At 45.2% G+C, this 17477-nt stretch overlaps 1 protein-coding gene across 1 annotated transcript in view; it reads right to left on the bottom strand.

The window, feature by feature from the left end:
- ERCC3 (ERCC excision repair 3, TFIIH core complex helicase subunit) overlaps window positions 1–14750 on the bottom strand; it is a 38628-nt gene extending 23878 nt beyond the window's left edge. Inside the window, exons 1-8 of the mRNA XM_081242608.1 lie at window positions 14660–14750; window positions 14088–14293; window positions 13175–13411; window positions 11209–11258; window positions 10606–10741; window positions 10265–10429; window positions 9599–9803; window positions 2376–2690 (exon numbers count right to left, since the gene is read on the bottom strand). Coding sequence (XP_081098734.1) covers window positions 2376–2690; window positions 9599–9803; window positions 10265–10429; window positions 10606–10741; window positions 11209–11258; window positions 13175–13411; window positions 14088–14293; window positions 14660–14687 — 1342 coding nt within the window. The 5' untranslated portion in view covers window positions 14688–14750. The remainder of the gene's footprint in view (window positions 1–2375; window positions 2691–9598; window positions 9804–10264; window positions 10430–10605; window positions 10742–11208; window positions 11259–13174; window positions 13412–14087; window positions 14294–14659) is intronic.
- Between the last annotated feature and the right edge of the window lie 2727 nt (window positions 14751–17477).

The raw sequence follows: 17477 nt of genomic DNA, 5'->3' as shown, positions 1-17477 counted from the left end.
CTCCGTAACCTCTTGGGACTGGCTGATTTCACTCAGCACGAAGCCTCTGAGACTCCTTTCCACGGAGCGTCCCAGTGGTTGAGGTGCTGGCTTGTCCATCCAGCCACTCACTGACAGGCATTTCCGCTGTTTTCTAGGTTTCGGAGATTACAACCAGAGCTGCTTCTATAAACATTCATGCACAGGTTTCTGTGTGAACCTAAGTTTTCATTTCTCTAGGATAGATGCCTAGAGTGGGACTGCTGGGTCTGTAGGGTAATTTTCTAATAAACTGCCAAATCTCCCTAGAGTGACTGTACGTTTTGCAATTCCTCTGGCCACGTATGACAGTTCCAGTTGATCTGCACTCTTGTCAGTACTTGGTACTGTCAATATTTTTTATTTCAGCCACTCTATTAGAGTGTCTGTAGTGGCGTCTCATTGTGGCTTTAACCTGCATTTCCCTGGGGACTAACGCTGCAGAACACCTTTCAAATGCTTACTGGCGTCTGTATACTCTTGAGTGAAAATCTATTCATGTCTTTTGCCCGTTTTCTAACATTTCTGCCTTCGCCTGACTGCAACAGCAATCAAATTAACATGTCTAAAGCCTAACTCCTGATCTTGTCTCTCCAAACCTGCTCCTTCTGGAGTCTTCCCCAGCTCAGCATCCACTCCACCCGTCTGATGGCTCAGACCCAAAGCAGATAGTCACCCTTGATTTCTCTTTCTTTCAGAACCACCTCTAACCAGCCCACTTAACCTTCACAACATAACCAGAATCAGTTTACCTTTATTCTTACTGGTCCAAGCCTCATGTTGGGATTCCACCAACTAACCTACCTAGCTGCTCTCCACCCTTGCTTCCTGCAGTCTCTTCTCAGCACAGCAGCCAGGGTGATATTTTTATAACATTAAGTCAGATAATGTCACCCTCAGCTCAAATCCCTCAAATGGCTTCTCACCCAGAGTGCAAGCCCAAGACCTCCTTCAGGTCCTACAGGATTGGCTCCGACACGTCTCCGACCTCAGCTTGGACTGCTCTCCTCCACGCTCCCCTCCGGCCGCAGGGCTACAGTATTGTCAGGCCATGCAAGTACTCCTTCCCCACCTCAGGACTGCTTCCTTCTACCCGAGAGACCCCCTCATCCCTACCTGGCTTGCTGTGAACATCTCTCGGTGTTTTCAGACATCCAGAGGTGTTGGAACTCTCATTACACAGAAAAAAACAGATAGAAAGGCCACTTTGACAATGTTTTGAATACTCTATGTGAAAATGCCTCTGATTTCATTTACTTCAGAGTAATCTCTAATTTACACTTCGTAATTGATCAGGGCTACCATTAACTTGTTTTATCAAGAAAGGTTTGCCTGGGCTTCCCTGGTGGTGCAGTGGTTGAGAATCTGCCTGCTAATGCAGGGGACACGGGTTCGAGCCCTGGTCTGGGAGGATCCCACATGCCACGGAGCAACAAGGCCCGTGAGCCACAACTACTGAGCCTGCACGTCTGGAGCCTGTGCTCTGCAACAAGAGAGGCCGCGATAGTGAGAGGCCCGCGCACCGCGATGAAGAGTGGCTCCCGTTTGCCACAACTAGAGAAAGCCCTCACACAGAAACGAAGACCCAACACAGCAAAAATAAATAAATAAATTAATAAACTCCTACCCCCAACATCTTCTTTAAAAAAAAAAAAAAAAAGAAAGGTTTGCCTGGAATGCTATTCAGTAATAAAAGGAACACAGCATTGGTACATATTTCAACGTGGGTAAACCACTGTGTGAAGTGAAAGAAGTCAGATAAAAGAAAACACATATTATGTGATTCTGTGAATACATTTCCAGAAAAGGCATGTCTCTAGAAACAGAAAGCAATTCAGTGACTGCCTATGGCTAAGGATGAAAACACTGGTGGTTGAGTATGAGGACGATGTTCTAAAACTGGGTCATGGTGATGGTCACACCAACTCCATTTTACTAGAAATCCTGAATCGCATACTTATGATGGGTAGATTTTACGGTTTATAAATTATGTCAATGTGGCTGTTTAAAAGGACTGCCGGCAATATTTGGACTTCTATAACATATTAAGGAACAATACTTTAGTCCTCAAATAAAACAAATATTGCAAGGACTTTTTGTGCTCCCAGTCTAGTTTTTGCAGGACTGAAAAGAAAAAAAATGGGTTAAGGGTAAGCTGAGGTGCAACAGTTGAGAGGGAGGACGGAAGAAAATATCACTTTTTCTAGATGACTACTCTGGGCCAGCGATTAAGGAAGCTGCCAGTGTGTACACCCACCTACCACTAAGCCCCACCCCACCCCACCCCACCCACCCATGCTCATGGAAATCAATCTGTCTCTATGATGAGTAGGCATCCCAGCTCTCAGCCTGCTTACCTGGTATGGTGTGTACTTCGTCCAGGATCATGAGGCCCCACTCCTGGGTTTTGAGCCACTCCATCACCCGCTCGGCCTCCCAGGACCTCTTGGTGGTGTGGCCCAGCATGGAGTAGGTGCTGATGGCAATGGAGCAGCCTATGGGCTTGTCCTTGGCGTCGGAGGTAAAGCGGCAGATCTGGCTGTCGTCAATGGTGGACCACATCTTGAACTGGGCTTTCCACTGCTCCACAGACACAGCTGAGTTGCCCAGCACCAGGCAGCGTTTTCTGACTGTGCACGCAGCTGTCACGCCAACCAAGGACTTCCCAGCACCTATGGGAAACCAAAGGGCAATCCTACCCAAGGCCGGGTTGAAATGAGGGACAGGAACAGACAGAAGGACTTGTCAGCCCACCAATCTGGCCAAAATTATTTGTAATAATCCTCACGGCTGACACTGCTGAGGTGCTTACTGCTCCAAACCTGTTTCCTTCTTTAGAAAAAGGAGGCACATACACTTCACACACAAACGTGAGAATTAAAAGACACAAGTGCCAGGCCCTATTAAAGCACTGTACACGCACCTCATTTAAATGTTGAAAAACAACATTTGTCAAAATAAACCATAGGTAAGAGACACTCCTATTATTGCCATTTTAAACACAGGAAAACTAAACCTGAGGGGTAAGTCGCCCAAGGCCCTGGGACAGCGGTGCTGCTGGGGTACAGTGTGCCCAACACCCAGACGACCCCAGGAGGGACTCAGTAAAAGACGGCTACTATGATGACACAACAAACGGGCTGAGCACTTGGGAATGCGGTACGTACGCTGCTACTGGCAAAGACAGAGGAAGGTGAAACTCCAGGGGCTTCTGAGTTTACTACCACCTACCGTGTGAAGATCAAGATTAAAAATCAAGCTATTCCTTGAAACAGCAATTCTTCCTTTACCAGGGGTGTGCATCAAAATAACCCATGAGGCTTTAAAAAAAAAAAAAAATCTGAAGGTGCCTGCCCCTCCCCTAGAGAGTCTGCCTTCTTGAGTATTGGGTAGGCCACCAGCTGAGCCTACTGTGACCTCTGGCCAAGAACCTAGGCCAGACCTGACACAACTTAGGACAAATAATATTAGACGGGCGCCAAGGGGGCTGCCACAGCCCCTTCATGGATGTGCACACTGTAATAAGTAGTCCAGGACCAAATAAAGTTTCTGTGCTACAACGCCACCCATTAGCAGAGAGGTGGCCTAAAATCATAAAAAGTCCGCAGACACCCCAAAACACACCACCAGACGTGGACCTGCCCACCAGAAAGACAAGATCCAGCCTCATCCACCAGAACACAGGCACTAGTCCCCTCCACCAGAAAGCCTACACAACCCACTAAACCAACCTTAGCCACTGGGGACAGACACCAAAAACAACTGGAACTACGAACCGGCAGCCTGCAAAAAGGAGACCCCAAACACAGTAACATAAGCAAAATGAGAAGACAGAAAAACACACAGGAGGAGAAGGAGCAAGATAAAAACCCACCAGATCTAACAAATGAAGAGGTAATAGGCAGTCTACCTGAAAAAGAATTCAGAATAATGATGGTAAAGATGATCCAAGATTCTATTTCCCAGATCCAAAATCTTGGAAATAGAATAGACAAAATGCAAGAAACAGTTAACAAGGACCTAGAAGAACTAAAGATGAATCAAGCATCGATTAAAAACACAAAAATGAAATAAAAAATACTCTAGATGGGATCAATAGCAGAATAACTGAGGCAGAAGAACGGATAAGTGAGGTGGAAGATAAAATAGTGGAAATAACTGCTGCAGAGCAAAATAAAGAAAAAAGAATGAAAAGAACAGAGGACAGTCTCAGAGACCTCTGGGACAACATTAAACGCACCAACATTCGAATTATAGGGGTTCCAGAAGAAGAAGAGAAAAAGAAAGGGACTGAGAAAATATTGGAAGAGATTATAGTTGAAAACTTCCCTAATATGGGAAAGGAAATAGTTAATCAAGTCCAGGAGGCACAGAGAGTCCCATACAGAATAAATCCAAGGAGAAATACGCCAAGACACATATTAATCAAACTGTCAAAAATTAAACACAAAGAAATCATATTAAAAGCAGCAAGGCAAAAACAACAAATAACACACAAGGGAATCCCCATCAGGATAACAGCTGATCTCTCAGCAGAAACTCTACAAGCCAGAAGGGAGTGGCAGGACATAATTAAAGTGATGAAGGAGAAAAACCTGCAACCAAGATTACTCTACCCAGCAAGGATCTCATTCAGATTTGATGGAGAAATTAAAATGTTTACAGACAAGCAAAAGCTGAGAGAGTTCAGCACCACCAAACCAGCTTTACAACAAATGCTAAAGGAACTTCTCTAGGCAAGAAACACAACAGAAGGAAAAGACCTACAATAACGAACCCAAAACAATTAAGAAAATGGGAATAGGAACATACATATCGATAATTACCTTAAATGTAAATGGACTAAATGCTCCCACCAAAAGATACAGATTGGCTGAATGGATACAAAAACAAGACCCATATATATGCTGTCTACAAGAGACCCACTTCAGACCTAGAGACACATACAGACTGAAAGTAAGGGGATGGAAAAAGATATTCCATGCAAATGGAAATCAAAAGAAAGCTGGAGTAGCAATTCTCATATCAGACAAAATAGACTTTAAAATAAAGACTACTAGAAGAGACAAAGAAGGACACTACCTAATGATCAAGGGATCGATCCAAGAAGAAGATATAACAATTGTAAATATTTATGCACCAAACATAGGAGCACCTCAATACATAAGGCAAATACTAACAGCCATAAAAGGAGAAATCGACAGTAACACACTCATAGTAGGGGACTTTAACACCCCACTTTCACCAATGGACAGATCATCCAAAATGAAAATAAATAAGGAAACACAAGCTTTAAATGATACATTAAACAAGATGGACTTAATTGATATTTATAGGACATTCCATCCAAAAACAACAGAATACACATTTTTCTCAAGTGCTCATGGAACATTCTCCAGGATAGATCATATCTTGGGTCACAAATCAAGCCTTGGTAAATTTAAGAAAATTGAAATTGTATCAAGTATCTTTTCCGACCACAATGCTATGAGACTAGATATCAATTACAGGAAAAGAGCTGTAAAAAATACAAACACATGGAGGCTAAACAATACACTACTTAATAACGAAGTGATCACTGAAGAAATCAAAGAGGAAATTAAAAAATACCTAGAAACAAATGACAATGGAGACACGACGACCCAAAACCTATGGGATGCAGCAAAAGCAGTTCTAAGAGGGAAGTTTATAGCAATACAATCCCACCTTAAGAAACAGGAAACATCTCGAATAAGCAACCTAACCTTGCACCTAAAGCAATTAGAGAAAGAAGAACAAAAACATCCCAAAGTTAGCAGAAGGAAAGAAATCATAAAAATCAGATCAGAAATAAATGAAAAAGAAATGAAGGAAACAATAGCAAAGATCAATAAAACTAAAAGCTGGTTCTTTGAGAAGATAAACAAAATTGATAAACCATTAGCCAGACTCATCAAGAAAAAAAGGGAGAAGACTCAAATCAATAGAATTAGAAATGAAAAAGGAGAAGTAACAACTGACACTGCAGAAATACAAAAGATCATGAGAGATTACTATAAGCAACTCTATGCCAATAAAATGGACAACCTGGAAGAAATGGACAAATTCTTAGAAATGCACAACCTGCCGAGACTGAACCAGGAAGAAATAGAAAATATGAACAGACCAATCACAAGCACTGAAATTGAAACTGTGATAAAAAAATCTTCCAACAAACAAAAGCCCAGGACCAGATGGCTTCACAGGCGAATTCTATCAAGCATTTAGAGAAGAGCTAACACCTATCCTTCTGAAACTCTTCCAAAATATAGCAGAGGGAGGAACACTCCCAAACTCATTCTACGAGGCCACCATCACCTTGATACCAAAACCAGACAAGGATGTCACAAAGAAAGAAAACTACAGGCCAATATCACTGATGAACATAGATGCAAAAATCCTCAACAAAATACTAGCAAACAGAAGCCAACAGCACATTAAAAGGATCATACACCATGATCAAGTGGGGTTTATTCCAGGAATGCAAGGATTCTTCAATATACGCAAATCAATCAACGTGATACACCATATTAACAAATTGAAGGAGAAAAACCATATGATCATCTCAATAGATGCAGAGAAAGCTTTCGACAAAATTCAACACCCATTTATGATAAAAACCCTGCAGGAAGTAGGCATAGAGGGAACTTTCCTCAACATAATAAAGGCCATATGTGACAAACCCACAGCCAGCATCGTCCTCAATGGTGAAAAACTGAAACCATTTCCACTAAGATCAGGAACAAGACAAGGTTGCCCACTCTCACCACTCTTATTCAACCTAGTTTTGGAAGTTTTAGCCACAGCAATCAGAGAAGAAAAGGAAATAAAAGGAATCCAGGGCTTCCCTGGTGGCGCAGTGGTTGAGAGTCCGCCTGCCGATGCAGGGGACACGGGTTCGTGCCCCGGTCTGGGAAGATCCCACATGCCGCAGAGCGGCTAGGCCCGTGAGCCATGGCTGCTGAGCCTGCGCATCCGGAGCCTGTGCTCTGCAAGGGGAGAGGCCACAACAGTGAGAGGCCCGCCTACCGCAAAAAAAAAAAAAAAAAAAAAAAGGAATCCAAATTGGAAAAGAAGAAGTAAAGCTGTTACTGTTTGCAGATGACATGATACTATACATAGAGAATCCTAAAGATGCTACCAGAAAACTACTAGAGCTAATCAATGAATTTGGTAAAGTTGCAGGATACAAAATTAATGCACAGAAATCTCTGGCATTCCTATATACTAATGATGAAAAATCTGAAAGTGAAATCAAGAAAACACTCCCATTTACCATTGCAACACAAAGAATAAAATATCTAGGAATAAACCTACCTAAGGAGACAAAAGACCTGTATGCAGAAAATTATAAGACACTGATGAAAGAAATTAAAGATGATACAAATAGATGGAGAGATGTACCATGTTCTTGGATTGGAAGAATCAACATTGTGAAAATGACTCTACTACCCAAAGCAATCTACAGATTCAATGCAATCCCTATCAAACTACCACTGGCATTTTTCACAGAACTAGAACAAAAAATTTCACAATTTGTATGGAAACACAAAAGACCCCGAATAGCCAAAGCAATCTTGAGAACAAAAAATGGAGCTGGAGGAATCAGGCTCCCTGACTTCAGACTATACTACAAAGCTACAGTAATCAAGACAGTATGGTACTGGCACAAAAACAGAAAGATAGATCAATGGAACAGGATAGAAAGCCCAGAGATAAACCCACGCACATATGGTCACCTTATCTTTGATAAAGGAGGCAGGAATGTACAGTGGACAAAGGACAGTCTCTTCAATAAGTGGTGCTGGGAAAACTGGACAGGGACATGTAAAAGTATGAGATTAGATCACTCCCTAACACCATACACAAAAATAAGCTCAAAAGGATTAAAGACCTAAATGTAAGGCCAGACACTATCAAACTCTTAGAGGAAAACATAGGCAGAACACTCTATGACATAAATCACAGCAAGATCCTTTTTGACCCACCTCCTAGAGAAATGGAAATAAAGACAAAAATAAACACATGGGACCTAATGAAACTTCAAAGCTTTTGCACAGCAAAGGAAACCATAAACAAGACCAAAAGACAACCCTCAGAATGGGAGAAAATATTTGCAAATGAAGCAACTGACAAAGGATTAATCTCCAAAATTTATAAGCAGCTCATGCAGCTCAATAACAAAAAAACAAACAACCCAATCCAAAAATGGGCAGAAGACCTAAATAGACATTTCTCCACAGAAGATATACAGACTGCCAACAAACACATGAAAGGATGCTCAACATCTTTACTCATTAGAGAAATGCAAATCAAAACTACAATGAGATGTCATCTCACACCAGTCAGAATGGCCATCATCAAAAAATCTAGAAACAATAAATGCTGGAGAGGGTGTGGAAAAAAGGGAACACTCTTGCACTGCTGGTGGGAATGTGAATTGGTACAGCCGCTATGGAGAACGGTATGGAGGTTCCTTAAAAAACTACGAATAGAACTACCATATGACCCAGCAATCCCACTACTAGGCATATACCCTGAGAAAACCATAATTCTAAAAGAGACATGTACCAAAATGTTCATAGCAGCCCTATTTACAATAGCCCGGAGATGGAAACAACCTAAGTGTCCATCATCAGATGAATGGATAAAGAAGATGTGGCACATATATACAATGGAATATTACTCAGCCATAAAAAGAAATGAAATTGAGCTATTTGTAATGAGGTGGATAGACCTAGAGTCTGTCATACAGAGTGAAGTAAGTCAGAAAGAGAAAGACAAATACTGTATGCTAACACATATGTATGGAATTTAAGAAAAAAAAATGTTATGAAGAACATAGGGGTAAGACAGGAATAAAGACACAGACCTACTAGAGAATGGACTTGAGGATATGGGGAGGGGGAAGGGTAAGCTGTGACAAAGTGAAAGAGCGGCATGGACATATATACACTACCAAACGTAAGGTAGATAGCTAGTGGGAAGCAGCCGCATAGCACAGGGAGATCAGCTCGGTGCTTTGTGACCGCCTGGAGGGGTGGGATAGGGAGGGTGGGAGGGAGACGCAAAAGGGAGGGGATATGGAAACATATGTATATGTATAACTGATTAAATTTGTTATAAAGCAAAAAATAAAAAAATAATTAAAAAAAAAAAGTTTCTGTGCTAGGGAGCCTCCAAATACACACAACTTACAAGACTGAGTGTGAGGAACGCTAAGCCCAGGATGTAAACCAGCCCTTTCCCACGACACCATCCTTCCTCACTGCCCAAGACTTTATACGCTGCTTAGCTGATTGGTTCACTGTCTGAGCTACCCCACCAGAATGAGCTCCATGAGGTCAGGAGTGTTGTTCTATCCACCATTACATGCCCAGCGTGGAGGTCAGGGCCCTGCACAGAGCAAGCATGCAAGTATTTGTCAAGTCATGAATCAGGGAGCCATGTGACGCTGGCTGTTCCCTGACCAGGTGGGATTTAGAGAAAGGCCCTCAGGGAGAGCGTAAGGCAGGTCCGGACAGAGCAGCCTAGCCATCTTCTTCACTCAGGCGTCACTCACCACAAGGAAGGACGATGACCCCGGAACGTGCACGCCCATTCCCAAACATCTTCCGCAAGCTCTTCTCCTGATAAGGTCTAAGGACAGCTGTGGGTTTCAGGTCAATGTTGATGTCGGGGTTGACAGAATCATTCCGGAAGTCGTATTCTGCTAACAGAGGGTACTCCAGGTGGATGCAACGTTTCTGGAGTTCCTCAATCATTTCCTGGAAAGTGAGCATGAAGGTTTTATAATCTTGTTAACTCCAAAGTGTGCTCACAAACAGCACACATTCTAAGGAGCCTAATGATTTAAAGAAAAAAAAAAAGGTTAGCTAGACTTTTAAATTTCAGATCTTGCTTGATGACAGCCAGCTTAAAGCACAGACTAAGGGCCCCAAACTAAGGACATGGACAAAATTAAATCCAATCAGCCACTAAAAATGCCCCCCAGGCACCGTTTCTCACATCTCCCCAGGAACTTGTGAACACTGACCCACCAGCCTGAAGAACAGGACACTCAGATCGAACTCCATCAGGAAGAATGGTGCTGCAGTGCACAGACACCAAAATCTGGGGACAGATGGGGATTCCTTCCTCTCACACAGGCTACAAACAGTCCATGAAGGGCTGAACCAGCTTCTGACACCGGCTTAGAGAAGCAACCAGGACGGATATGTTCACTAACCTGCTTGACTTCGAAAGATACTGTCTGTGTCTCTTCTTCTTCCTCCTCATCCTTGTCCATTTGCTCATAAAAGTCAAACAGGTCCGTGGGGATGTCAGATTTACCCTGTGGATCTGTCACCCGGGACGTGGATGGCCCACCGCTGCCTTCAGCACTCTTAGCGATCTGAAAGAGAAAGGCAGGATCTGGACTTGCACAAAACATTTAACCCTACTGTTACCAAGCAACAAAGCTGCAAGAAAACACGGACTACTAGACTGCTAATGCTGGCCTAAAAGCACCCGAGAGAATTAAAATCCTAAATGCATCCACCCCCAAGGGTGACCCAGGAGGCCACATACAGCAGATTTGCTTGTGAAAGTCTCTGTAATGAGCTCGGTGGCCTCCCCCTCAGAGTTCCTCAGGCGGCATTCCCGGATCATGGGATCTTGGAGAAGATGCTGGATGACATCAGGGTGAGAACTTTCAACGAAGTACCTGTGAGAATGGAGGAGGGAGGTGCGTACTGACCAGTACACCATTTTCAGGAGGAAGGAGGTGCGCACTGACCAGTACACCATTTTCAGAAGGTTCCACTGCTCACTCATGAGACGGTCTGGAGATAGAAGCCTAAGGCCTCTCTCCACGCTCACCCTCCCCCGCTCCTTTGCCACATCTGAGATATGAGCTACTAGCCATGACATAACACACGAGGGTAGCAAGCAAAGCCCCACTGCGAAGACAAACTAGCAGGGATCTGAACCCCAGCTCCACCGTTCAGGGGAATACAGTGGTCAGTGAATGAATTTCCGGTTTTGGCCACATCACTTCACTTTTTCCTTTTAACCCCTCACTCGGGGGAGTAGGTGTCAGTGCGGAGCAGACGGTCCACAGGTGTTAGCTCCTGGCACCTGACGTGCAGAGGGTGAATGTGCCTTGGATGGGCCTGTCACAGAACCCCTTACCTGTTGTGCTTCAGGACCAGCTTGACTTTCCCATAGCTGACAGTACATAACTGCAAGAAGTGACATCACACGGGCAAAATTAGCAAATATGCAGCTCACTCAGAACTCATTCATTACTGGCTATCAAACAAGTGAAGAGTTCATTTTACTTTAGGAAAATCCAATGTGCAACACTAAAGGGGCTACATCTGCCTAAACTGAGCTTTTCTATTATCTCCTACTTTTTTTTTTTTTTTTTTGGCGGTACGCGGGCCTCTCACCGCTGTGGCCTCTCCCGTTGCGGAGCACAGGCTCCGGACGCGCAGGCTCAGCGGCCATGGCTCACGGGCCCAGCCACTCCGCGGCATGTGGGATCTTCCCGGACTGGGGCACGAACCTGTGTCCCCTGTATCGGCAGGCGGACTCTCAACCACTGCGCCACCAGGGAAGCCCAGCTCCTACTTTTTGAGGGCAAAACCTTCCTCTTGCCTGGCTAATTCTGATGCACATCCCTTAATCTAAAAAATGCTGCTTAGAATCTTTCTTTTATTTTCCCTTTCCCTTTCTTCTCCATTCCCAGAGCCCCATCCTAATCCAGGAGTTCATCTCACTGTACCAGTACTACCACAGCCCCCAGCACAAAGCTGGTAGAGTTATGTGTCCACTAATCGTGAGCTGCGTAAATTAAATGTGAAGCCTCTGGCCTCCTCACCAATGTTCCCATCTCCCCAACTAGATGTAAGCCTCCTGATGGCAGAAAATCCTTCCAGGTTCCCAAAGATCTTTAGGATGGAATGCAGCAGAGATCATACAGCAGCCACGACAAGTCACAATTCAGGTCTCAGTCTGCTGCCGCCTCCACCGCTGCCCTTCTGCATCCACCACTGCACTAACCAACGCCCACGTTCCCACAGGCGGGTCCCAACCAAGACTGAGAACAGCCAGGGTACTGAAACAGGCTCATTCTACAAGGTGCAAGCCCTTCTCCCAGGGCACCCTTTCACATCAGAAGAAAGGAGAACTCTCTCCAGGGCTCCTGCCGGCTTCTCTGAGATTGGCTTCATTACTGTACTGGATGCCTGTGGCACGCATCTTCTGCCACTTCAGATCTGGGGGTCTGAATCTAATTCCCTGTAGATCAGCCGAGGACAACGAGAGCCACTGTCCGTCTCTTTTGAATGGTATCCACTATGTCTCAGAACAAACCCGAGCAGGTTCAGGTGCTCGTCACGTACAGCCCTATTCACCTCAAAAACTCTGAAGTCTTTTTTGACTTTTCCTGATGGAAGTTGTCGACTAGTGGTCTCGTGCAGGTATTCAAACTTAGATGGAGTTTATCATGTGTACTAACTTGCCCAGGTTACCATAAACTGCACTGTTTAATAACAGAAACTTATTTCTAGAAGTCCAGGATCATGATGCCAGCCATTTCGTTTCCAGTGAAGGTTTTCTTCCTGGCTTCTAGGGGGCTACCTTCTTGCTCTGTGCTCACATTACGTCTTCCTTGTACAAATGAAGAGAAAAAGAGAACACACACACCTTCTGGTGTCTTTTCTTATAAGGACACTCGTCCTATTGGCCCCACTCTTATAATCATGTTTAACACTAATTATATCCTTACTCCAAATACAGTCACATTACGGGTTAGGTCCTCAACACATGAAATCTGGAGGGGGCACAATTCAGTCCGTAACACCATTCACTTCAGGCTAGACTCCCAAATAACCCGGGCCAGAATGGGCCTGAATTAGTAACCCCGCTGTGTTAGCACCCACTGGCTAAGAGCAGCTCATGGGAAGTCTGCCCTCAGCGAAACACAATGCTGGATCCAGAGGAGTAGCAGCTGGGGTAATCGGTTACTATGCTCCCCACACTGGATCTGAATGGCATTTTCATGACTGCTACAAGTGAACAATGTACAGCACCTGTCCCCACTATCACTACGTTAAGAAGGAGGGCAAAAGAGCCAGCCTTAGCCCCCACTTGCCTTAATAAACTGAATAATTCCATCAGGGACTCCCGTCTTGCTGAGCTTCCTGAGGTACTCAGTGATGTCACTAGTTTGCAGTCCAACGCTGACAGCCGCGTACAGGGAGTAGGCAGTTAGTTTGTACTCATGCACGTGGGTTGGTCGGCACACCGGCTCTGCAATAGCCACCAGGAAGTCTTGAGCATATTTGTAAACTGGAGAGAAGGCTTCTAAGAAGATGTGGCCATCAGGAGCCTGAGAAACACCAAATGGACACAACAGACAAGGAAACTAATGAGTTGCAGAGACGATGAGACTCTTTCCCACATCACTATCTAGAAAGGATAAGCTGCCCAGAAAGTGATCGATCTAAAGCTAGCCAACACCAGGAATATTTTTGTAAGCACATCTTCAGCCAACTGTGGGTCCTGCTACTTTAATCGGATACAAGGAGTAGACACAATAGAAGAAAAGGTTTCCAAAGTCAGTAGCTGCCTCTCACGATTCTTCACAGGAAAAGCCCACCTTACTGGCTATCCTTCTGGCTAGATTTCAAATGAATGGAGAACATTAATTACTTCAAGTTGAGTCAAAAAGCTGCCTAGCAAATATATGTCTCATTAGGTGTTTTTAAAGGGGAATTAAAATGTTACATAATAAATGCCATTTATTCTTTAGATAAAAGTTGTTTCCAAACATGTGGCAGAATTGGAGAGGGAAAGGGGAGCAAAAGGAGGAGTTAGAGAGGAAGGAAGCCCAGGTCTAGCCAGCACATGTGTGCGCGCATGCTCATTGCTAGCTCGGCTGTTTCAAACTGCCTATGAAAATGAAAGCTCGCTGCCAGTGGGCTCTGAAGCAAAGCTCACGCTCCCGCGTTCCTATTTGGGCCGCACCCACTCTTGGGCCCGGCCCCGGCTGAGGGTGTGCTTACCACCCAGAGGGGCCTGGAGGTGTGGTCGTCCTTCAGCGGCATCTGCAGCCTGTAGTCCTTGGCTCCATACTCATCCACTTTGGTGCCGGACTCATCCACCTGCTTCCCGGCCGCCGAGGGAACCGCTTCCTGAGAGTCGTTCCCAGGGGCGTCGTCTTCCTCGTCTTCCTCATCCTCGTAGTGCCGCTTCTTGGACTTCTTCTTCTCTGCAGATACGGACACGGACACAGAAGTGAGCCCCGCAGGAGCCTTGCGTTCCCCCCGCACCGACTAGCCGCAGGTCGGGGGAACCTGGCTGCAGCCGGACTTCCCCAGCGCCAAGCACCCCTAGCCCAGAGCCACTGCGCGCCGCAGGCGTCCTCTCCCTCAAACGCTGCCCACCCAGCCCGGGAGGAAGGGCTGCCCGGAGGTCAGGGGTCGCACCCCCGCCCAGCGGCCTGTCGGGACAGTATGTGACGACGGCGAGCGACTCTGGGGTCGACCGCCGCCAAGAAACCCTGAGCAGCTACCACACAGGATGATAGGGACGGCAGGTGCAGGCAGCCCCGAAACGCGCCCACGCCACGTCTCACCGCGGTCCGCCCGGTCCCTTTTGCCCATGTCGGCGACCGCAGCAGCCAGCCACTACCTCCGAGGAACCCCGGCGACGGCTCTCTGTGGAACTTCCGGTTCACACCGGAAGTTCTTCCGGCCGCCGCACAGGAAGTCCCGCCTCTGGGCGCCCGGGTGAGGCGTCTGTGGCTGAGCCCGTAGTTGAGCGGTCCGCTGACTGTTCCCGGGTGCGGATCCTTTCTCCCCATTTTTTTCTCCTAGTCAGTGAAGTATTTTTTCAGTACCTGTTAACGATCGTCCAGGCACTGTTGTTTTAGCCCTGGGGCAGGATAGTGAACAGAGCGAAGGCGTTGGCCTCTTGGAACAGAGAGACGTGGGCCGTAAACAAATGTGTTAAGCGCTCTTAAGGAAGAAATAAAACAGACCCCAGAATGACAGGCAGTGCTGTCCCAGAATATCTCGCTGAAGGGGTGTTATTTGACAAAAAGGTCATGAAAGTGAGATAATGTCCTATGTAAATACCAGGAAGGAGCAGTGTGGGTCTAGGGGCCGGCCGACACAGGTTTGGCGTTTAAGGGGAGCTGAGAGGGGGAGCAGTATGGCTGTAAGAGGTAGGAGACGGTACAGGACATAGACAGCAGTGATTCTCAAAATGGGGTCCCCTGGCTGCATCGACATCATATGGAAACTAGTTAAAACTGATCGGAAAGGCACAAACGCAAAATATCTAAGTCATAAAATTTTGCAGGCAGGCGCAACCATCCTGCCCTCCAGAAAACTGTGATGCTCAACTCTGGGAACAACTAATGTAGAGCTGTACTAGGTCATTGCAAAAACTTTGGATTTTATTATGAAATGAGAAGCTACTGGAGAGGTTTGAGCAGAGAAATGACAATCTGATTTCGTATTAAAGGATCACTCTGCACTAGCTGCTGTGTTGAAGATGGACTTTGCAAGGTCAAGGGCAGCTATTGCAGCGCTCCAGTTGAGAAATAACTGGCTTTATTAGGGTGTTGGGGTAAAGGTGATGAACAGTGGTTCCATTCTGAATATATTTTGAAGATAGCACAGGATTTGCTGACTGACTAGATATGGAAGGTGAGAGAGAGGAATAAAGGAAAACTGCAATGTTTTTGATCTGAACAATTGCAAAAATGATGTACTTCAGGGAAGGTACAGGTTTTTGTTTTTTTTTAATAAGGGGGACTGAGCAGCACCCAGCCTGCTGCTGGTGAGGGCCAGGACCCCCACTCAAAGTCTCTGTTAAGGGGTGCTACTGCAAGGTTGGGTAATGGTCCTCACGCGGGGTTCGTCATCCTGCACGATTTCACCGTTGGCCAAGATCTGCACTGTCTTTCCAGGAAGTATGGGTCCCTGCTGCACTGCACCTTTCCCCAGACCTCGAAACACCTGAAGGAAACAATCTGTGTGGGCGGCTCCCGGAACTCGGCAGCGTCCTCTCCTCAGAAAGTACAGATTTGAACACTGGTTTTGGATGTATTGAATACGAGTGGCTATATTAGCCTGTCTGAGTGCCATAACAAAACACCACAGACTATGTGAGTTGAACAATGAAACTTATTTTCTCACAATTCTGGAGGCTGGAAGTCCAAGTTGAAGGCCCTGCTCTCTTCCTGGCTCACAGACGGCCACTTTCTTGCTGTGTCCTCACATGGGGACTGAGGGAAGGGCAAGCTCTGTGGTGTCTTTTTTTCACATAAGGGCACCAGCTTTGTCAAATTAGGGCCCCACCCTTATGACCTCATTTAACTTTTATCACCCCCTCACAAGCTCTGTCTTCAAATACAGTCACATTGGGGGTTAAGACGTCAATGCATGAATTTGGGGAAGGATGCAATTCACAGAAGTAGCCTATTATATGATCAAAGGAAGTGTCAAGCAGGCAGTTGGATGGAAGTCTGAAGTTCAGGGACCTAGAAATATAAGCTTGGGAATTGCCATTATATCTATGGTATTGAATCTATAGAACTGATTGAGGTTACCTAGGGAATGAATGTAGGTAAAGAGAATGTCTGGGAACACTTCACAGTGAAGAGGCTGGAAGATGGAGAATTGGGCAACACCAGTGAAGAACAGTCAGTGAGATAGGAAAATCAGGAATCCTGGAAGTCCTTTCATTCATTTCATTTCAAGGTGGAGCGAGTGATCTACTGTGTTAGATGCTGCTGATCAGCTGAGCAAATTGAAGACCAAGACTCAGCCACAAAATTTGCAATGTAGAGATCAGTTCTCAGCTAAATGGCGTTCAGTAAATTGAAGCTTTGTTCCCTGCTCTAAATGAATTTCACTTCCTCAGGTAATGGAGGAACCACACCGTTAAAACTGACTTTTGCATTTTTATATTTTCCCTCTGATTAAAGTAATGCATGCTGTGTGAAAATCTCGGAAAACAGAGAAAAGCACGGTGAAGCTTATTTAAATCATACATAACACTACCCCTAGCTATCTATATTTTGGTTTATTTTCTTCCAGGCTTTTTTCCTGTGAGTAGGTATTTTTAATACCAAGAAGATGTTACCTGGACATATAATTTTATATCCTCCTAACATAAGCTTTGTTCACCTCTCACTAAAATGAATGTTTAGGACTACTTAATTTTCTGTTGTATGGTAATATCATTATTTAGTCAAACCCTAATTTGGGGGCATTGGAATAGTTCCAGTTTATCCCATCGTAAATAGCTCTGCAATGAGTATCATTGGCAATTAATCTGTAACTGCATCTTGAATTTTTTTAAGGCAAATTCTGAGAAATAAAAATAATGGCCTTGGGAATTCCCTGGCTTTCTGGTGGTTAGGACTCCACGCTTCCATGGAG

Source organism: Mesoplodon bidens, assembly GCF_964165515.1.
Source record: "Mesoplodon bidens genome assembly, chromosome: 8".
NCBI lineage: Eukaryota > Metazoa > Chordata > Mammalia > Artiodactyla > Ziphiidae > Mesoplodon > Mesoplodon bidens.
This window is presented reverse-complemented; position numbering and strand designations above follow the sequence as displayed.